Source organism: Mus caroli, chromosome 5 (genome assembly GCF_900094665.2).
Source record: "Mus caroli chromosome 5, CAROLI_EIJ_v1.1, whole genome shotgun sequence".
Taxonomy (NCBI): Eukaryota; Metazoa; Chordata; class Mammalia; order Rodentia; family Muridae; genus Mus; species Mus caroli.
This window is the reverse complement of record NC_034574.1, coordinates 135,685,975-135,700,696: the sequence shown is the minus strand read 5'-3', so window position 1 is coordinate 135,700,696 and position 14,722 is coordinate 135,685,975. Positions and strand designations below refer to the sequence as shown.

Here is a 14,722-nt window from a genome sequence, read left to right as displayed (position 1 = left end):
GTGGCTCAGTGGTAGAGCCCCTGCCTAGAATCCCCCAGGGAGGGGCTGGAGGTGTGGCTCAGTGGTAGAGCATCTGTCCTGCACAAAGCCTCAGGTAGTTAGGGTTTTTTCTGTTTTTTGTTTTTGTTTTTGTTTTTGTTTTTCGAGACAGGGTTTCTCTGTGTAGCCCTAGCTGTCCTGGACACTTTGTAGACCAGGCTGGCCTCGAACTCAGAAATCCGCCTGCTTCTGCCTCCCAAGTGCTGGGATTAAAGGCATGAGCCACCACCGCCCAGCAGGCCTCAGGTTTTATCCCCACATTCCCACAAATAAAAACCCCACCAAGAGATGGTGCCTTTAATCCCAGCACTTGAGGCCAGCCTGGTCTACATAGTTCCAGAACAGCCAGGACTACACAGAGAAACCCTGCCTGAAAGAAAGAAAAGAAAAGAAAAGCCACTCCCAGCCACCCCGGCAACCATCAAGAGGAGGCCAGAAGCCTGTGGTGGCCCATGCCTGTCATCGCCACACCCTGGAGACTGAGGCAGGAGGATGGAGAGTTGGAAGCCAGATGGGCTACAAGACAAAAACTACAACTAAAGTGGGTGGACTAAAGGACTCGCAGTTTCCCAGCATGCTAGCTTCCCTCACACAAAGGAGAGGCCCTGGCCCAAGATGTCATGCGCACTGAATTCAAGACAGCACAGTGCTGTGGACATACACCAACCTTCAACCTCCCAGTACCTCTGAAAAATGAGACGTCCAGACAGAGGACAAAAAGGGCCTCACCCAGGCCACCATCTGGGTCTCATCTCTAGGTACTGGGACGATGGGGCCTGTGTATCCACTTTTTAATAAAGAGGCTACCGAGGCACCAAAGGTGGACTTCAGACACCCTTCGGGGAATGTCTTCTCCGCTCTCTGCCTCAGTTTCCCTCCCTTGCCAAAAAGAATCGCCTCTCAATTCTGTTGGGACCGTGAAAGGACTCGAGGACCTGTTGCCAAGGAGATGGTGGGCCCTCCCACCTCAGCAGGAAAGGGAAATTATCCCCCTTCCAGAATGGGCCCTCTAAGGCTCAGCCAGGGGGAAAGGCCCCACTTGGCCTTGGAATCATATTGGAGCTGCGTTGCTATGGTAACAGGTTTTCTGTGGGATTTTTTTTTTTTTTTTTCAGCAGCAGCAGCAGCACAGAAAACCTGAGTCACAGGCTCCTAGGAGCCCACGGAGGGGGCGTGGCTGTCTTCCAGCTTCCTAGGCGTCTCTGCGGTGACTCAGAGGGTCCTTTAACCCGCAACCCCCTTCCTGGGCTTAGCTGTTTGCCAGACTCCCTAGCGTTGTTGTTCGAAATAAGCAATTCCCACAACCCAGAAGGGGGCTTAGCTTAGAACCCTCCAGGACTTCACCGCCCAAAGTGCTCAAAACTGACCCAAGAGGGGAGCCGTCAAAAGGATACCCTACAAAGCCCAGCCTCACCTGTCACTCATTCTTAGCCAGCCGCCCTAGAAGTGATGGGGACAAAATCCTTTGAAAGCATTCTCGGGGATTAGAACCCAACAAGTAAACCAGGATGGGCAGTGTGGGGAGACACAGCACGGGGTCTCCTTGAGCCAGCAGGGGCTTGAGAGGGTATGAGGAGCAAGGAGGAGAAGACCCTACCCCCTATCCTACTCTTATAGGATCTCCACCTCCCAGGAAGATTCTGGCTCAATGTACCTCTGTGCTTTACAGATGGGGAAACTGAGGCCAGGAAGCAGCAAATCTGCATGGAAGATTCACAACCCCAGACCAGATTGAGCCTTCCCTCCCCCTACTCCTGGCTAGCAGTTCAACACGTGTTTCCCCCGAAGCCCAGCCCCGCCTCCCTGCCACGCAAGCCGGCCCAAAATGGCCTCCCCGGCACACCCACCCAACAGCTCACCCTCAAAAAGCCTGGGGAGGAGTTGGCTGACTTGGGAATGAGACATGGACCCAGACATACGAGGGCAGAAGAGGTCTGACTGTGTGTGACCCCAAGTTCCCGTCAGATTCTCACCCCTTCAGCTCCTTCAATTCCCGCCCCCTCCTGCCGCATCAGTGTGAATCATGCACAATCATGGCACCCTCAGAGAAGGGTACCTGTCCAGGCTCGCAAAACACACCCTCTAGCTCCTTTCAGGCCCCAAGGGCCCAAGTCACCTGTGCCTTGCCTAACCTTCCCCAGGGCACAAGCCTTGGCCACAGTTCTGTAAGCAGAGAGCTGGTCTCTCTAGACTCTGGAGTACCCGTCATCTGCAGGATTCCCTCCAATCCCAACCTTCCTCCTAGCTATGCAGGGCTTCTCTATTTGCAACTCCCTGCCTCTGGGCCTTTGCTGTGGCCCCTGCCTGCAAAACCAGCCCATAAACTTGGTGCGTGCTCATTTCTATTCACTCTCCTGGGGCAGCTCCTGGGTCCTCAGAAAGGACCCCAGATCTTTATAATCTACTACCCCGATCCTGTACCCCCAAATCTTCTGCTTACATACCAGTCACATTCCCAAGAGACACTTACCGCAGCTTGTATCTCAATGTTTGCTAAACAGGTGGGAACTCTGACCCCCTTGCCCAGCACTGTGAAACAAGAGAGGCCATGGTTCATTGGTGTGTGTGTGTGTGTGTGTGTGTGTGTGTGTGTGTGTGTGTAATGAGAGAACATTCTGGCATCAAGTACACCCAGTTCAGCATGGTGCTGACTTACTGTGTAACAGTAAGCAAATGGTTGTGCCTTTCTGAGCGTTATTCAGCCAAACTCAAGCAGGCCCCACCCAAGGCTTTGCCCTCTGCATTGGGGGAGGGGGGTCTTCCTCTCCACAGACTGGCTCCCATCCAGCTATCTCCAAAGCCTGGGGTTCAGTTTCCCAACCAAGGAAGCCCCTTGGCTTCTCACAAGCCCCTGCCAGCAGGCAGCAAAAACCCTTTGAAGAGTCGGGGTACACTAGAAAGGAGGCGCCTACTTGTGCCATGCCCATGCCGGTCGGAAATGGCCTGCCAGCCTGCTGGAGGCCCTGGATGGGGACAGATAGAGTTGCAAACGATTGTTCCCAGCCAGAGAGGGCTTGGGGACCAGTTCACTCGAGAGTAGAGGCTTTTGGAGGGACACTCCGCCGAGTGCCGGACCGCAAGGCGTGCATGGGAGGGCAGGGAGGGCGCCTGGCGCGCAGCCACCCGCGCCACGCCGCCTGCCAGCCGGGGTGCGAAGGAAGAGCCAGGCGGCTTCACTCCGCGCCTTCTCACTGAACCCTGGACCAGGGACAACGCCTGGAGGGTTGGGGGTGGCTCTTCCGCAGAGGGACCCGCCTAAGCCGATCCCCTCCCCCAGCTCCGCCGCATCTGGTTTTCCCATCTGCAGAGCCTTAGCAGGACAAAGGGGACGAGGGAGGGCCCAGCCGTGGCGACCCGCCCCCCTGCTCACAAAGGCCGCGGCCCGGAGCGCCAGGCCTTGGCGAGGGGAGGTGGAGTGGGGGAGGGGAAGCCCCTACGGACAACCCCACCACCACCACCAGTCGCAGGGCCGACCCCGCCCAGCACACCCCGCCGGGATCAAAAGCCCCTCCAACCTCCTCTATCTCGCCATTTAAGGCGGGGAGGGCAGGGGTGACTGTCCCCTGGCCCTCCAGCCAAAGGCCCGCGAAACGGGAGAGGACGCACGAGGAAATGAACAAGGGGGGTGGAGGGGGAAACCCTTCCTCTCCAAGACCTGGGACAGCCTATCCCAAAGAATCGGCTCATGAATGGGGATGGCTCAGACTGGGAAGGAAGAGGAAACAGAGAAGATCTAAGCTAGGTCTATAGAGTCCCACGCCCCCAGCCAGGGGTGGGGGAGGTGGACAGTATTGCTTTAGGATGTGTTAGGCCTTACCCACTTCCCCACGTCACCTTCTCCCAGCAGAAGAAGCCTACGTCCTGATCAGAGGGGTGGTACATGCCTTTATTCCCAGCACAAGAGACAGGAAGGAAGATTTCTGCGAGTTCGGGGCCAGCCCAGTCTACATAGCGAGTTCAGGATAGCCAAGGCTTTCTTGTGAGATCAGGTCTTTCAAAATAGAAGCCCACCTCCCCATGGCGGAGCCCAGAGGCCTGTGATCCTAAAGGGAGCCCAGGAGGAAATAGGGAAATAGAAGGAGTGCAGAGATGCTTTTGTGCACTGGGTCAGGACCCAAGGGAGGGGACATGTCCCCAACTCACCCTGGCGCGTGGACACGTTCCTCTCGTTGGCCGCCTGCAGCACCACCTGAGCGCAGCTCTGTTCTAGGGCGAAGAGCTCATCTTTGCCCACCTTGGTGGCCTTGCCAGCCTTGAGGGTGCCGCTGGGACCGGACGGAGCCAGGTAGCGACCTTCGCAGTCGCGAAAGGCCACCTTGCCGGAGCGGAACTCCAGCGTGAAGCCCGTGGCGGGCTCGGGCCGAGCCACAAGGCGCCCGTCGTGGCGCAGGAAGCGGTGGTCGGACGTCTGCACACTGTAGCGTTGGTCCTGGAAGGCCAAGGTGATGAGCGAGTCGACGCCCCAAGGCACGTCGCGGTCTACCGCGATCTCGTCGGCCGGTCGCGCGCTCAGATGCGCGTAGCGCTTGCGGGTAACGCTGTAGATGTTAACCTGCGGGTGCATGGCGATGTGCACGCTCCACTTCTCGGCCGGCGACACGCTCTGCGCGAAGCAGGACAGGCGGTCCTCGGTGCCGCCGAAGTAGCGCCGGTGCGCCTCGGACTGCAGCGACCAGCGGCCGTCGTCGTGCGCCACGACGAGGAAGCGGCAGTCGCCGTCCGGCACCTCGCGCTCGCAGGTCACGTTGCCGTCCTTGTCGGCGGCCAGGTAGCGACCCAGGTGGCTGCGCAGACACACGGCCGCGCTGCCCGCCTCATCGGGAGGTTGCTCCAGCGTCCAGATCTGCTTCTTTTTCAAGCTACTAGCGGATGCGTTCACCTTGAACCCGAACGCCTCGGCTGTCAGGTACTTGTTGCCGCAGCTGATGAGCCCGAACTGGATCTGCACAGCCTCTGCCGTGCCGTTGGCGGTCATGGTGGCGGAGGGCGGCCCGGTAGCCCCGGGAGCTTGGATGGCTGTGCCCGACCTCCTTTGTTCAACACGGCTTAGCCCGCTGCAGTTCTCCACAAAGCCAGCCCGGCGGCGCCCAGGGTTTTATAGGAGGGTGACGTCACCGTGGCCACGCCCCTAGTCGGCCTGCCGGGGAGGGGGCTCTGCAGCGCGCGCCCGGGCCCCTGCGCTTCCCCGGCGTGTTTTTCTGGGGTTTAAGACGGGGTCTCACTCTGTAACTCAGACTAAGCTTGAAGTATCTGTGTGGCTCAGGCTGGACTCGAACTCATAGCAGTCCTTCTGCCTCTGGCCCGTTCGTGTTTGCTAGTCCATTTAACTGTTCCTCCACAGTCGTGCTCTGCAGTAGTTGGCTGATCTCCAACTTTCTCCTGCTCTCTGAGGCCATCCTGGAACACCCCTACCCCCCAAACCCAGTCGATGGGAAGGACCAGGTTTAAGATAATGATCACTTCAGGATGGAGGGAGGGTCCAGGGTGTAGCCTTAGAGCCGGTCCTTGAAGAAGCCAGAGACGCCAGAAGATACGGACTGGAATCAGAAGGGTCTGGGGTAGAAAGGAGATTAATTTCTATAGAAAGGCGCATGCAGAGCCCTACCTGCCCCGCCCGCCTCAGGGTTTCTCAAGGCCTTGTAGCCTGAGCCTCCTGAGCAGAAACCGAGATTTCTATTCCCGGGTCAGCATAGAGTACAACCACCCTGCTGACTCTAAATAAATTGTGGTGACTGTGGCCCAAGTCAGTGACCCACAAAAGTCTCTACTGTGGTGATGCTCAAGCCCTGGGGTGCTGGTCTACCAGGAAGCAGCAATAGTGGTCTCTGTTTATGAAGACATCAGAAAAGCAGGTCAGCTCCCTAGCATGGCACAGCCCCAATGTAACTCGTAACTGCAGCCCCTCAGGGTTCCAGACCAGAGGGACATTCCCACAAACACCACCTTCCACCACCCACCACCCCAAGTAAGAACACTTCCCTTTGAGTTTCTGGAAGACTGAGAATTCTCCTGGGACATTCCCCACATGCCAGGCAGGCCCCTGGAATGCTGGCCCTACCCCAGGCTGCCCACAAGATCTGGGCCCCTGGCCCTTCCCAGCCACAGGCTGGGCAGGGTACTGAAACTGACCAGTCTTTACCGTGATCTGTGTCCAAACACATCTCTGTCCCAGGCAAACCCCTCCAGCGACCATCAAAGGGGAAGGGGAGATGGCATGGCTTTCCCATGGTCAGTCCTGACAAGTCCTTAGAGTCCTTGCTGAGACATCTAGTTCCTCCCTTAGAGGTCACAGGAAAGGTCACCAAGTTCGAGGTGGATAGCCAGCCGCCCTCTCCTGCTGTGGGACTTTGCACAGGTCACTCTAGCTCTCTGAGCTCTCCTTCCTCTGTAGTAAAGACACATATTCCTGGGTACAGTGAGTCACACTTGTAATTCCAGAACTTGAGAAGCAGGGGCAGGAGGATTGCTTTGAGTTCAAGACCAGCCTTGAGGGAGCAGGTCAGAAGACTGGAAGCACTAACACCCAAAACCCTATACTGAGGGGTGCCCTCCCTGCCATCCGGTACTCTGTTCAAACCTGTTTAACCCAGAGCATCGCATCGTGGGCAGAATCGGACAAGTTAGCCTCATTACACACCAGGCTGTTAAGGTTAAGTCACTGCTGCTATGTGTCAGGGCTCCGTAAACGCTCGGTATTGATTAGTCACTGAACATCACGTCAGGGCATGGGCGTGCTGGCCATCCCAGCTTTAGGCTTAAGCTATGGGGGGAGGGGGGGTGCCTGGGTGTGGTAAGGCAAACGCCAGCACACCAGAGGTAAAGGCTGGAGAACCGACAACACAAGGTCATCCTAGGCCTCGGAGATGACCTTGAATGCCAGGCCAGCCTAAGCTATAGGAAACCTTGCCTCAAAAACCCAAAGCTGGGAGGTCGGAGGGTAAAGGCACGCTCCTAGGCTGAAGGGCTGAATTTAGTCTCTAGACCATTATGATAGAAGGCAAAACCAACTCCCTCAAGTTGTCCACTGACCCTTCCCAGATCTTCGGCACTGTGGTACCCAAATCCCCCCTCTCACTTCATGCATGCGCACGTGCTCGCACGCGCACACACACACACACACACACACACACACACACGTAAATGCAAAAGAAAAAAAGTCTGGGGAGTTGGCTCAGTCACCAAAAGGCCAGTTGTGCAAGCATGACCCCACCTATAAAGCCAGGCCTACGGTGCACATCTAAAAGCCCACCCTGGGGAGCTGGGAGCAGAAGGACCCCTGGGCTCCCTGAGCGGTCGGCTCAGCCAAATCACTGAACTTCAGCTTCAGTATGAGGGACTCAAATCTAAGGTGGGGGCTCAGCAGTGAGCTCCCCCTCTAAAGCACCCAAGTTCAGCTCTCAGCACCCGTGGGGGCTCACAACCACCTCTAACTCCAGTTCCAAGAGATCCAACAGCCTCTCCTGGCCTCCTCAAATCCCTGCACCCACAAATCGTTTTAGAATTTTAAACTGGGCGGTAGTGGTGCACACCTTTAATCCCAGTACTCTGGAGGCAAGGGCAGGTCTATCTCTGCGTTTGATGCCGGCCTGGTCTACAGAGCAAATTCCAAGATAACTGGATCTACATAGTGAGACCCTGTGTTGAATAACAAAAACAAAAACAGCATTTAAAACAATGGAGGAGCTAATCAAGGAGATGTCTCAGCAAGCGAAAGCGCTGGATCCAGGTCTTAGACCCACACAGCGGAAGAGAAGTGACAGCCACAAGTTGTTCTCTGACCTCCACACATGTGCTGTGGTGTACAGTGCCCACAGTCACTCACACACAGACAATAAAACTAAGGTGGAGAGCTCTGGAGAAAGTTACCCAGCACCAACCTCTGGCCTATACATACATGCTCACATGTATACACACACACACACACTCATACACATGTACATACATATACACACATGCATACACACATGCTCACACACATACACACATTCATACACACGTTCACACACCTGCATACATGTGCACACATGCACACAGTACACACACACAAGCAAACACACCTGCACACATACACACATTGAGAGACGGTTGTGGAAGGAAACCACAGAAAGGCTCTTTGGGTTTTCCCTTAAGATGAGTTTGGGTCCAGCACTCAGAACAGAGGCTTAAATGTTGGGGGACTTCCATCTGGCTCTGGGTGAGATCATCTGTGGAGAATTGAGGTTCATTTCAGCAGAACCTAAGCCTTCATTGTTCTCATTTCCTGTGCAGTCCTTGGGGACAGATAATACATCCACAGCCACACAGTTCAAATACAAAGGATGAAGCAGCCTTCACCTCCCTGTTCCCACCCTCCTGCCTCCACCACCAGCTAGAGATCTTCCAGGTGTTGTTCTTTAAAAGGAGACAAGCAAACATGGATACATATTCAACCTCACTGATGGTTTTGTTTGTTTTGTGATGTTTTCAATGAAAGTCATGGCCTTGAACATCTTAGGTGAGCAGTCTGTTACTGAGCCACACCCCAGCCCCTCAATGGAGGATTCTAGGCAGGGGCTCTACCACTGAGCCACACCCCCAGCCCCTCCCTGGGGGATTCTAGGCAAGGGCTCTACCACTGAGCCACGCCCCCAGCCACTCACTGGGGGATCCTAGGCACTGAGCCTTGCCCCAGCCCCTCACTGGGGGATCCTAGGCATTGAGCCACATCCCAGCCCCTCACTGGGGGATCCTAGACACTGAGTCACACCCCAGCCCCTCACTGGGGGAGTCTAGACAAGCACTCTCCAGCTGAGTTACCAATTCATGTTTTGCTTTTTTGCTTTTGGTTTTATGAGAAAGGCTCTCATAAGCCAAAGCTGCATAGCAACTCCTGATTTCCTCTCTCAGCCTTCCAAGTGCTGGGATTATAGGCAAGCACCACCTCCCCCAACTATGTAGTTGATTGTTTTGTCTTGCCATCTCCTCCTCCTCTCCCTCCTCCTCTACCTTTTTTCTTTTCTTTTTTTTTAAGATTTATTTATTATTATATGTAAGTACACTGTAGCTGTCTTCAGACACCCCAGAAGAGGACGTCAGATCTCATTATAGATGGTTCTGAGCCACCATGTGGTTGCTGGGAATTGAACTCAGGACCTTCAGAAGAGCAGTCAGTTCTCTTAACCGCTGAGCCATCTCTCCAGCCCCTACCTTCTTTTCTTGAGGGAAAGTTTTGCTATGTACTCCTGGCTGGACTTGAACTCAGAGACTAAAGGCGTGTGCCACCAAGCCTGGCCACACCTGTTTTTTCCCCTTGGGTTCCAGGGCTTGGGCTTGGGCTTCCCACCTTCCCTCCGTATGTCTTGGTGCCCACTCTTCTCTTCGTTAGAAACAGTATCTCCCTCATTCCTTTCCAAAACTGCATGATATTCAGATCCATAGAGTCGTACAGTTAGCGCACTCGAACCAGACTCGCCCATCAGGGAACCTTTCAATCACCAGCCTCAATGCTTTTCACTTTTCTTCGCTTAGATCTGTACCAAATACACACACACACACACACACACAGAGGCGTGTATGCACGTATACAGAATGCCTCTGCCTCTGATGACAGGAAGATCCCTCCATGCTCTGCTCTGAGCAAACATGGGGGGATATAAACATTTGCTCTAGATGGGGTGAAGGCTTGGGGTGAGACCTCTCTGGTAAGGTCCTGAGAAAGGAAAGGAGGGGCCGTTATGGACTGGAATTCTGCAGTTGGCTGAGTCTGGTAACCATTGAGCTTCGGTTGGGAGTGGGCTGTTATCATTGTCGCTGCTGTGTCTCTGCCGCTGTTGTAGGCACACTTAATAAAGAGCCGCACAGAGCTCCAGCCTTCCCCAGCCTTGACACCCCTGAGTCCTCGGAGGGATGAGTAGACCTGTACACATCACGAGGTCTCCTCTTTGGCCCTGCCCCAGGTCCCTGTGGGGAAAGATGGGGACATGGACACTGTGTCCCTGCATCCCCTGGGGACCCAAGTGCCACCTGATCCCTACTGAGATGAGGGCACAGCACAAAACAGAACAGTTAGCGGGAGGTCAGGCCTGAGTCGCTCCTGGCTGGATGCCTTGCCTGGCGCTTGCACCAGACAGGAAATAAGGCCACAGGATAGGCTGCCCTGCTGCCCTGCTCCCCAACTTAGTTCCCTGAAGGAGGACTCCTGGAGTGTCCCCAGAATCCCCATGATCTCCGTGCAGAGCAAGGACTTCCAAAGGGACCAGTAGTGACTCCCTGGGCTACACAGTTCACCCACCCATCCCCCATATCCCAAGATTTTTTTTTTTTTTTAATTTTACTGTTTGTTTGTAATGGCATCTGTGTAGCCCAGGCTAGCTCCATAGACTTACTATGTTGCTGAGGATGCCCTTGAACTCCTGAACCTCCTGCTGAGATGTCAGGGATGTGCATCAGATAACAAGTCTCCACACTGCAGCTTGATAGGCACCCCCTTATCACTCCAACTTTTCAGTCTCTCACCTCTTGGTTTTCCTGGAAATCTCATTTACACTTCTCAGGAACTCCCAGCTGCTGGCAAGAGCAAGGCTGTGTCAACTTTGTACTGCTAACATAGCAGAGGACACAGAAGGCCTGGCCTGAGAGGCTGTCCCAGGAGGGTGGTTCAGTAGGGCTGCTCACGGCTGCATGAGATCTTGTCCTAGCAGAACCTCAGTTTCCCCTGCTCTCAACCAGACATCAGTGCTAGGCAGCTGGAGAGAGGCAGAGGCAGGCAAATTTCCAGCCACCAAATGAGAAGCTGGGCTTAAGTCTCGCGGTGATGGCAGGGACCTTTAACCCAGCACTAGGGAGGCAGAGGGTCTCTGAGTTCAAGGCCAGCCTGGTATACAGAGTTCCAGGACAGCCAGGGCTCCACAGAGAAACCCTGTGTTGAAAAAAAGCAAAACAAAACCAAAAAACAAACAAAAAACAAAAAAAACCTGGGCATGACATAGGATGGACCTGAAATCTCAGAAACTGTTGGGTAGAAGAAAGAAACTGAAAAGTTCAAAGCAAGCCTTGGCTGTATTGTGCATGAACGGTCAGTATTGTGTACATGAGACCCTAATTCAAAAGAGCAAATAAGAGCTGGGCATGTGGCGCATGCCTTTAATCCCAGTACTCGGGAGGCAGAGGCAGGTGGATTTCTGAGTTCAAGGCCAGCCAGGGCTATACAGAGAAACCCTGCCTAGAAAAAAAAAAAAAAAAGAGCAAATCAGTCAGCCAGCAGGGAAGAGCACTCACCATCAGGCTTGCCGATCTTGGTTCCTGGGACCCATATGGTAGAAGGAGAGAACTGACTCCAACAAGCTGTCCTCTGACCTCTACACACGCTCCAGTAATTTATGCCACACACACACAAATAAGTAAGAATGTAAAAGAAAGCATATTGAATATGACTGACGATGTGGCCCAGTTGGTAGTGAAATCCTGGATTCTAACCACAGAACCTCATAAGCCAGGCATGGTGGCACAAACCTGTAATCCCAGCACTCATGACGTAGAGACAGGAGGACCTGAAGTTCAAGACCATCCTCTGCTATGAAATGTGGTAAGGCTAGCCTAGGCTACTTTAAGTCCTGCCTCAAGTACGCATGTAGGTACATCCATACATACACATCAATTGATAGATACATAAATAGATACATAGATCAACGGATTGATATCTACATAGTTAAATAGATCAATTTATTGTTAGATACATAGACACATAGACACAAAGATAGATAGATAGATAGATAGATAGATAGATAGATAGATAGATAGATAGATAGACAGATAGACAGATAGACAGATAGAAAAAAGTACCATGTGTATACACACACACACACACACACACACACACACACACACACACACACTACTGTAGCTGGCCAGACAGCTCAGAACTAGCTTCCCTGCAGACCACACAGCCTTCTGTGGTTCAAGCCCTCAATAAAGGGGCAGCCTCGTGAACCAGAGGCCATGAATAGCCTCTTTGTGGCTCTGTGGTCACCTGCTCTGAGGGCCCCTCAAGGCAGCCTGGTACCACTGGCACCGCTTGCCCATCAGAGCTTAGGAAGTAGGAGGACCCACACGTCCTGCCTGGCTGAGCCCCCACTAGCCCCAGGCCCAGCTGGGTGTTGCCCCCAGGCCCTGAGTTACTCTCAGCCTGCCTCCCTCTGACCAAGAGGCTGTTACCACCATTGCTGTCTCCACTAACAACGTACCTACGCATTCTCTGCCTTCCAGGAAACTGAGGCTTAGACACAACAAACAGGACATGGCCCAGGGTTTTCAGGCCTGGTGGCTCTTATAAAATATGGGTTTGGGGAGCTGTGTCTCTGGCTCGGGAATGCAGAGTCCTGCCTGTCCTTTAGAGGATCCAAGTTAAATTCCCAGAAGCCACAAGCTCATTTTCTGTAACTCCAGTTCTAGGGGATTTGATGCCCTCTTCTGACCTCCGAAAGTACCAGGCATGTATATGCTACACAGGTATTCATGCAGGTGAAATACCCATACACACAGAATAAATAAAATTTAACAACCACCACCACAACAAAATATAGTTTGGGTTTTGTTAGTTTTTGTTTGCTGTGGTGTGTGTGTGCACACTTGCCCGTGCATCAACCTTGGGTGTCTTTCCTCGGTTGTCACCTGCTTGCATTGATTTGACAGGCTGTCTCCCCAGACCTAGAGCTCATAGATAGGACAGGCTGGCGAATCCAGGAGATGCATTCACCTGCCTCAGTTTACCCAGCACTGGGGTTACAGGCACATTTAGCCACACCCAGTTTTTTTGTTTGTTTTGTTTTGTTGTTTTGTTTTCCAAGATAGGGTTTCTCTGTGGAGCCCTGGCTATCCTGGAACTCAGTCTGTAGACCAGGCTGGCCTTGAACTCAAGAATCTGCCTCTCTCCGTCTCCTGAGTGATGGGATTAAAGGCATGCACCACCTGGCCACAGCCAGCTTTTTGTATGAGTTCCAGGATGAAACTCAGGTTCCCTCGATAGCTGGAAAAGCATTTTACTGGCCATCCTCCCAGTCCTGGTTTGGTCTTTTTGAGACACAGTCTCAAGTAAACCAAGCTGGCCTTGAACCTGTGATTCTCCCTCCTGCTTCAACCCCCCCCCCGAGTGCTGGGATGACAGGTGTGAGCCACCATAGCTGACTTTCCAGATAGCAGAATTGAATGGTCAAAGTGTGACCCTTCTCTGCCTGGGTCTTAAAATGAGCCCCACTCCCCCTCCCCACCCCGCCCCCGCCCACCCCCTGCCCCCACCAAAGTAGGCTCCAAACCTGCCCAGGGGCTCCAATTAGAGCCATGAGGCTGTGCCCTCGCCAAGGATGTGGTCACCAGGAGAATCCAGCTGGGTATGTAGCACACACCTTCACCTCAGCACTCAGGAGGCTGAGGCAGGGGGATAGAAAGGAGGAGACCAGCCAGGGCTACACAACCAGAGCCTGTCTGGAACTGAGTGGGGATGAGGGTGGGTGAGGGGAATGCTTACGCAGCCTGTGTGAGGTCCTAGACCTCATCCCTAGCAGATCACAAACCAGGAGAGATTCGGGCCTGTCACCCAGCACTTGGAGCTCAAGGTCCGTGGCTAATGGTGGGTTTCTGGCCTGTATGGCTACAAGAGACCTTGTCTTAAAAATAAATAAGGACAGCTGGAGAGATGGCGCAGTGCTTAAGAGCTGCTCTTCCAGACTGCTCTTCCAGAGGACCCGGTTCAATTCCCAGCACCTACATGACTGCTCACAACTGTCTATAACTCCAGTTACAGAGGATCTGACACCCTCACTCAGACATAATGCAGCTAACTAATTAAATAGGAAGCTGGGCTATGATGGCATATGCTTTTTTTGAGAGAGAGAGAGGGTTTCTCTGTGTAGCCCTGGCTGTCCTGGAACTCACTTTGTAGACCAGGCTGGCCTCGAACTCAGAAATCCGCCTGCCCCTGCCTCCCCAGTGCTGGGATTAAAGGCAAGTGCCACCACACCCGGCTGGCACATGCTTTTAATCCCAGCACTGGGAAGGCAGAAACAGGCAGGTCTCTGAGTTCAAGGCCAGCCTGGTATACAGAGTAAGTCTCTCTGTGTGTGTGTGTGTGTGTGTGTGTGTGTGTGTGTTTATATACATATACTTACAAATGTGCATACACATATGCACACACGCACACATATGGAAAAAGAGATAGAAACCAAAGGGCAGAGGCAGCCTCCAGCCTATTCTGAGACAGGGTCTCCTATCTCAGGCAAGCTTCCAAGTCTGGATCCTCCTATCTCCACCTCCTCAGAACTGTCAGTGCAGGGTGTACCACCATGTCAGGAGCACCACCATGTCAGGAGCACCACCATGTCAGGAGCACCACCATGTCAGGAGCATCACCATGTCAGGAGCACCACCATGTCAGGAGCACCACCATGTCAGGAGCACCACCATGTCAGGAGCACAACCATGTCAGGAGCACAACCATGTCAGGAGCACCACCATGTCAGGAGCTCCACCATGTCAGGAGCACCACCATGTCAGGAGCTCCACCATGTCAGGAGCACCACCATGTCAGGAGCACAACCATGTCAGGAGCTCCACCATGTCAGGAGCACAACCATGTCAGGAGCTCCACCATGTCAGGAGCTCCACCATGTCAGGAGCTCCACCATGTCAGGAGCTCCACCATGTCAGGAGC

The 14,722-nt window shown here is 53.7% G+C and overlaps 1 protein-coding gene across 1 annotated transcript in view; it reads right to left on the bottom strand.

Annotated features, from left to right (window-relative positions):
* Fscn1 (fascin actin-bundling protein 1) overlaps window positions 1-5,119 on the bottom strand; it is a 13,924-nt gene extending 8,805 nt beyond the window's left edge. Inside the window, exon 1 of the mRNA XM_021162909.2 lies at window positions 4,183-5,119. Coding sequence (XP_021018568.1) covers window positions 4,183-5,014 — 832 coding nt within the window. The 5' untranslated portion in view covers window positions 5,015-5,119. The remainder of the gene's footprint in view (window positions 1-4,182) is intronic.
* Window positions 5,120-14,722: the final 9,603 nt, after the last annotated feature.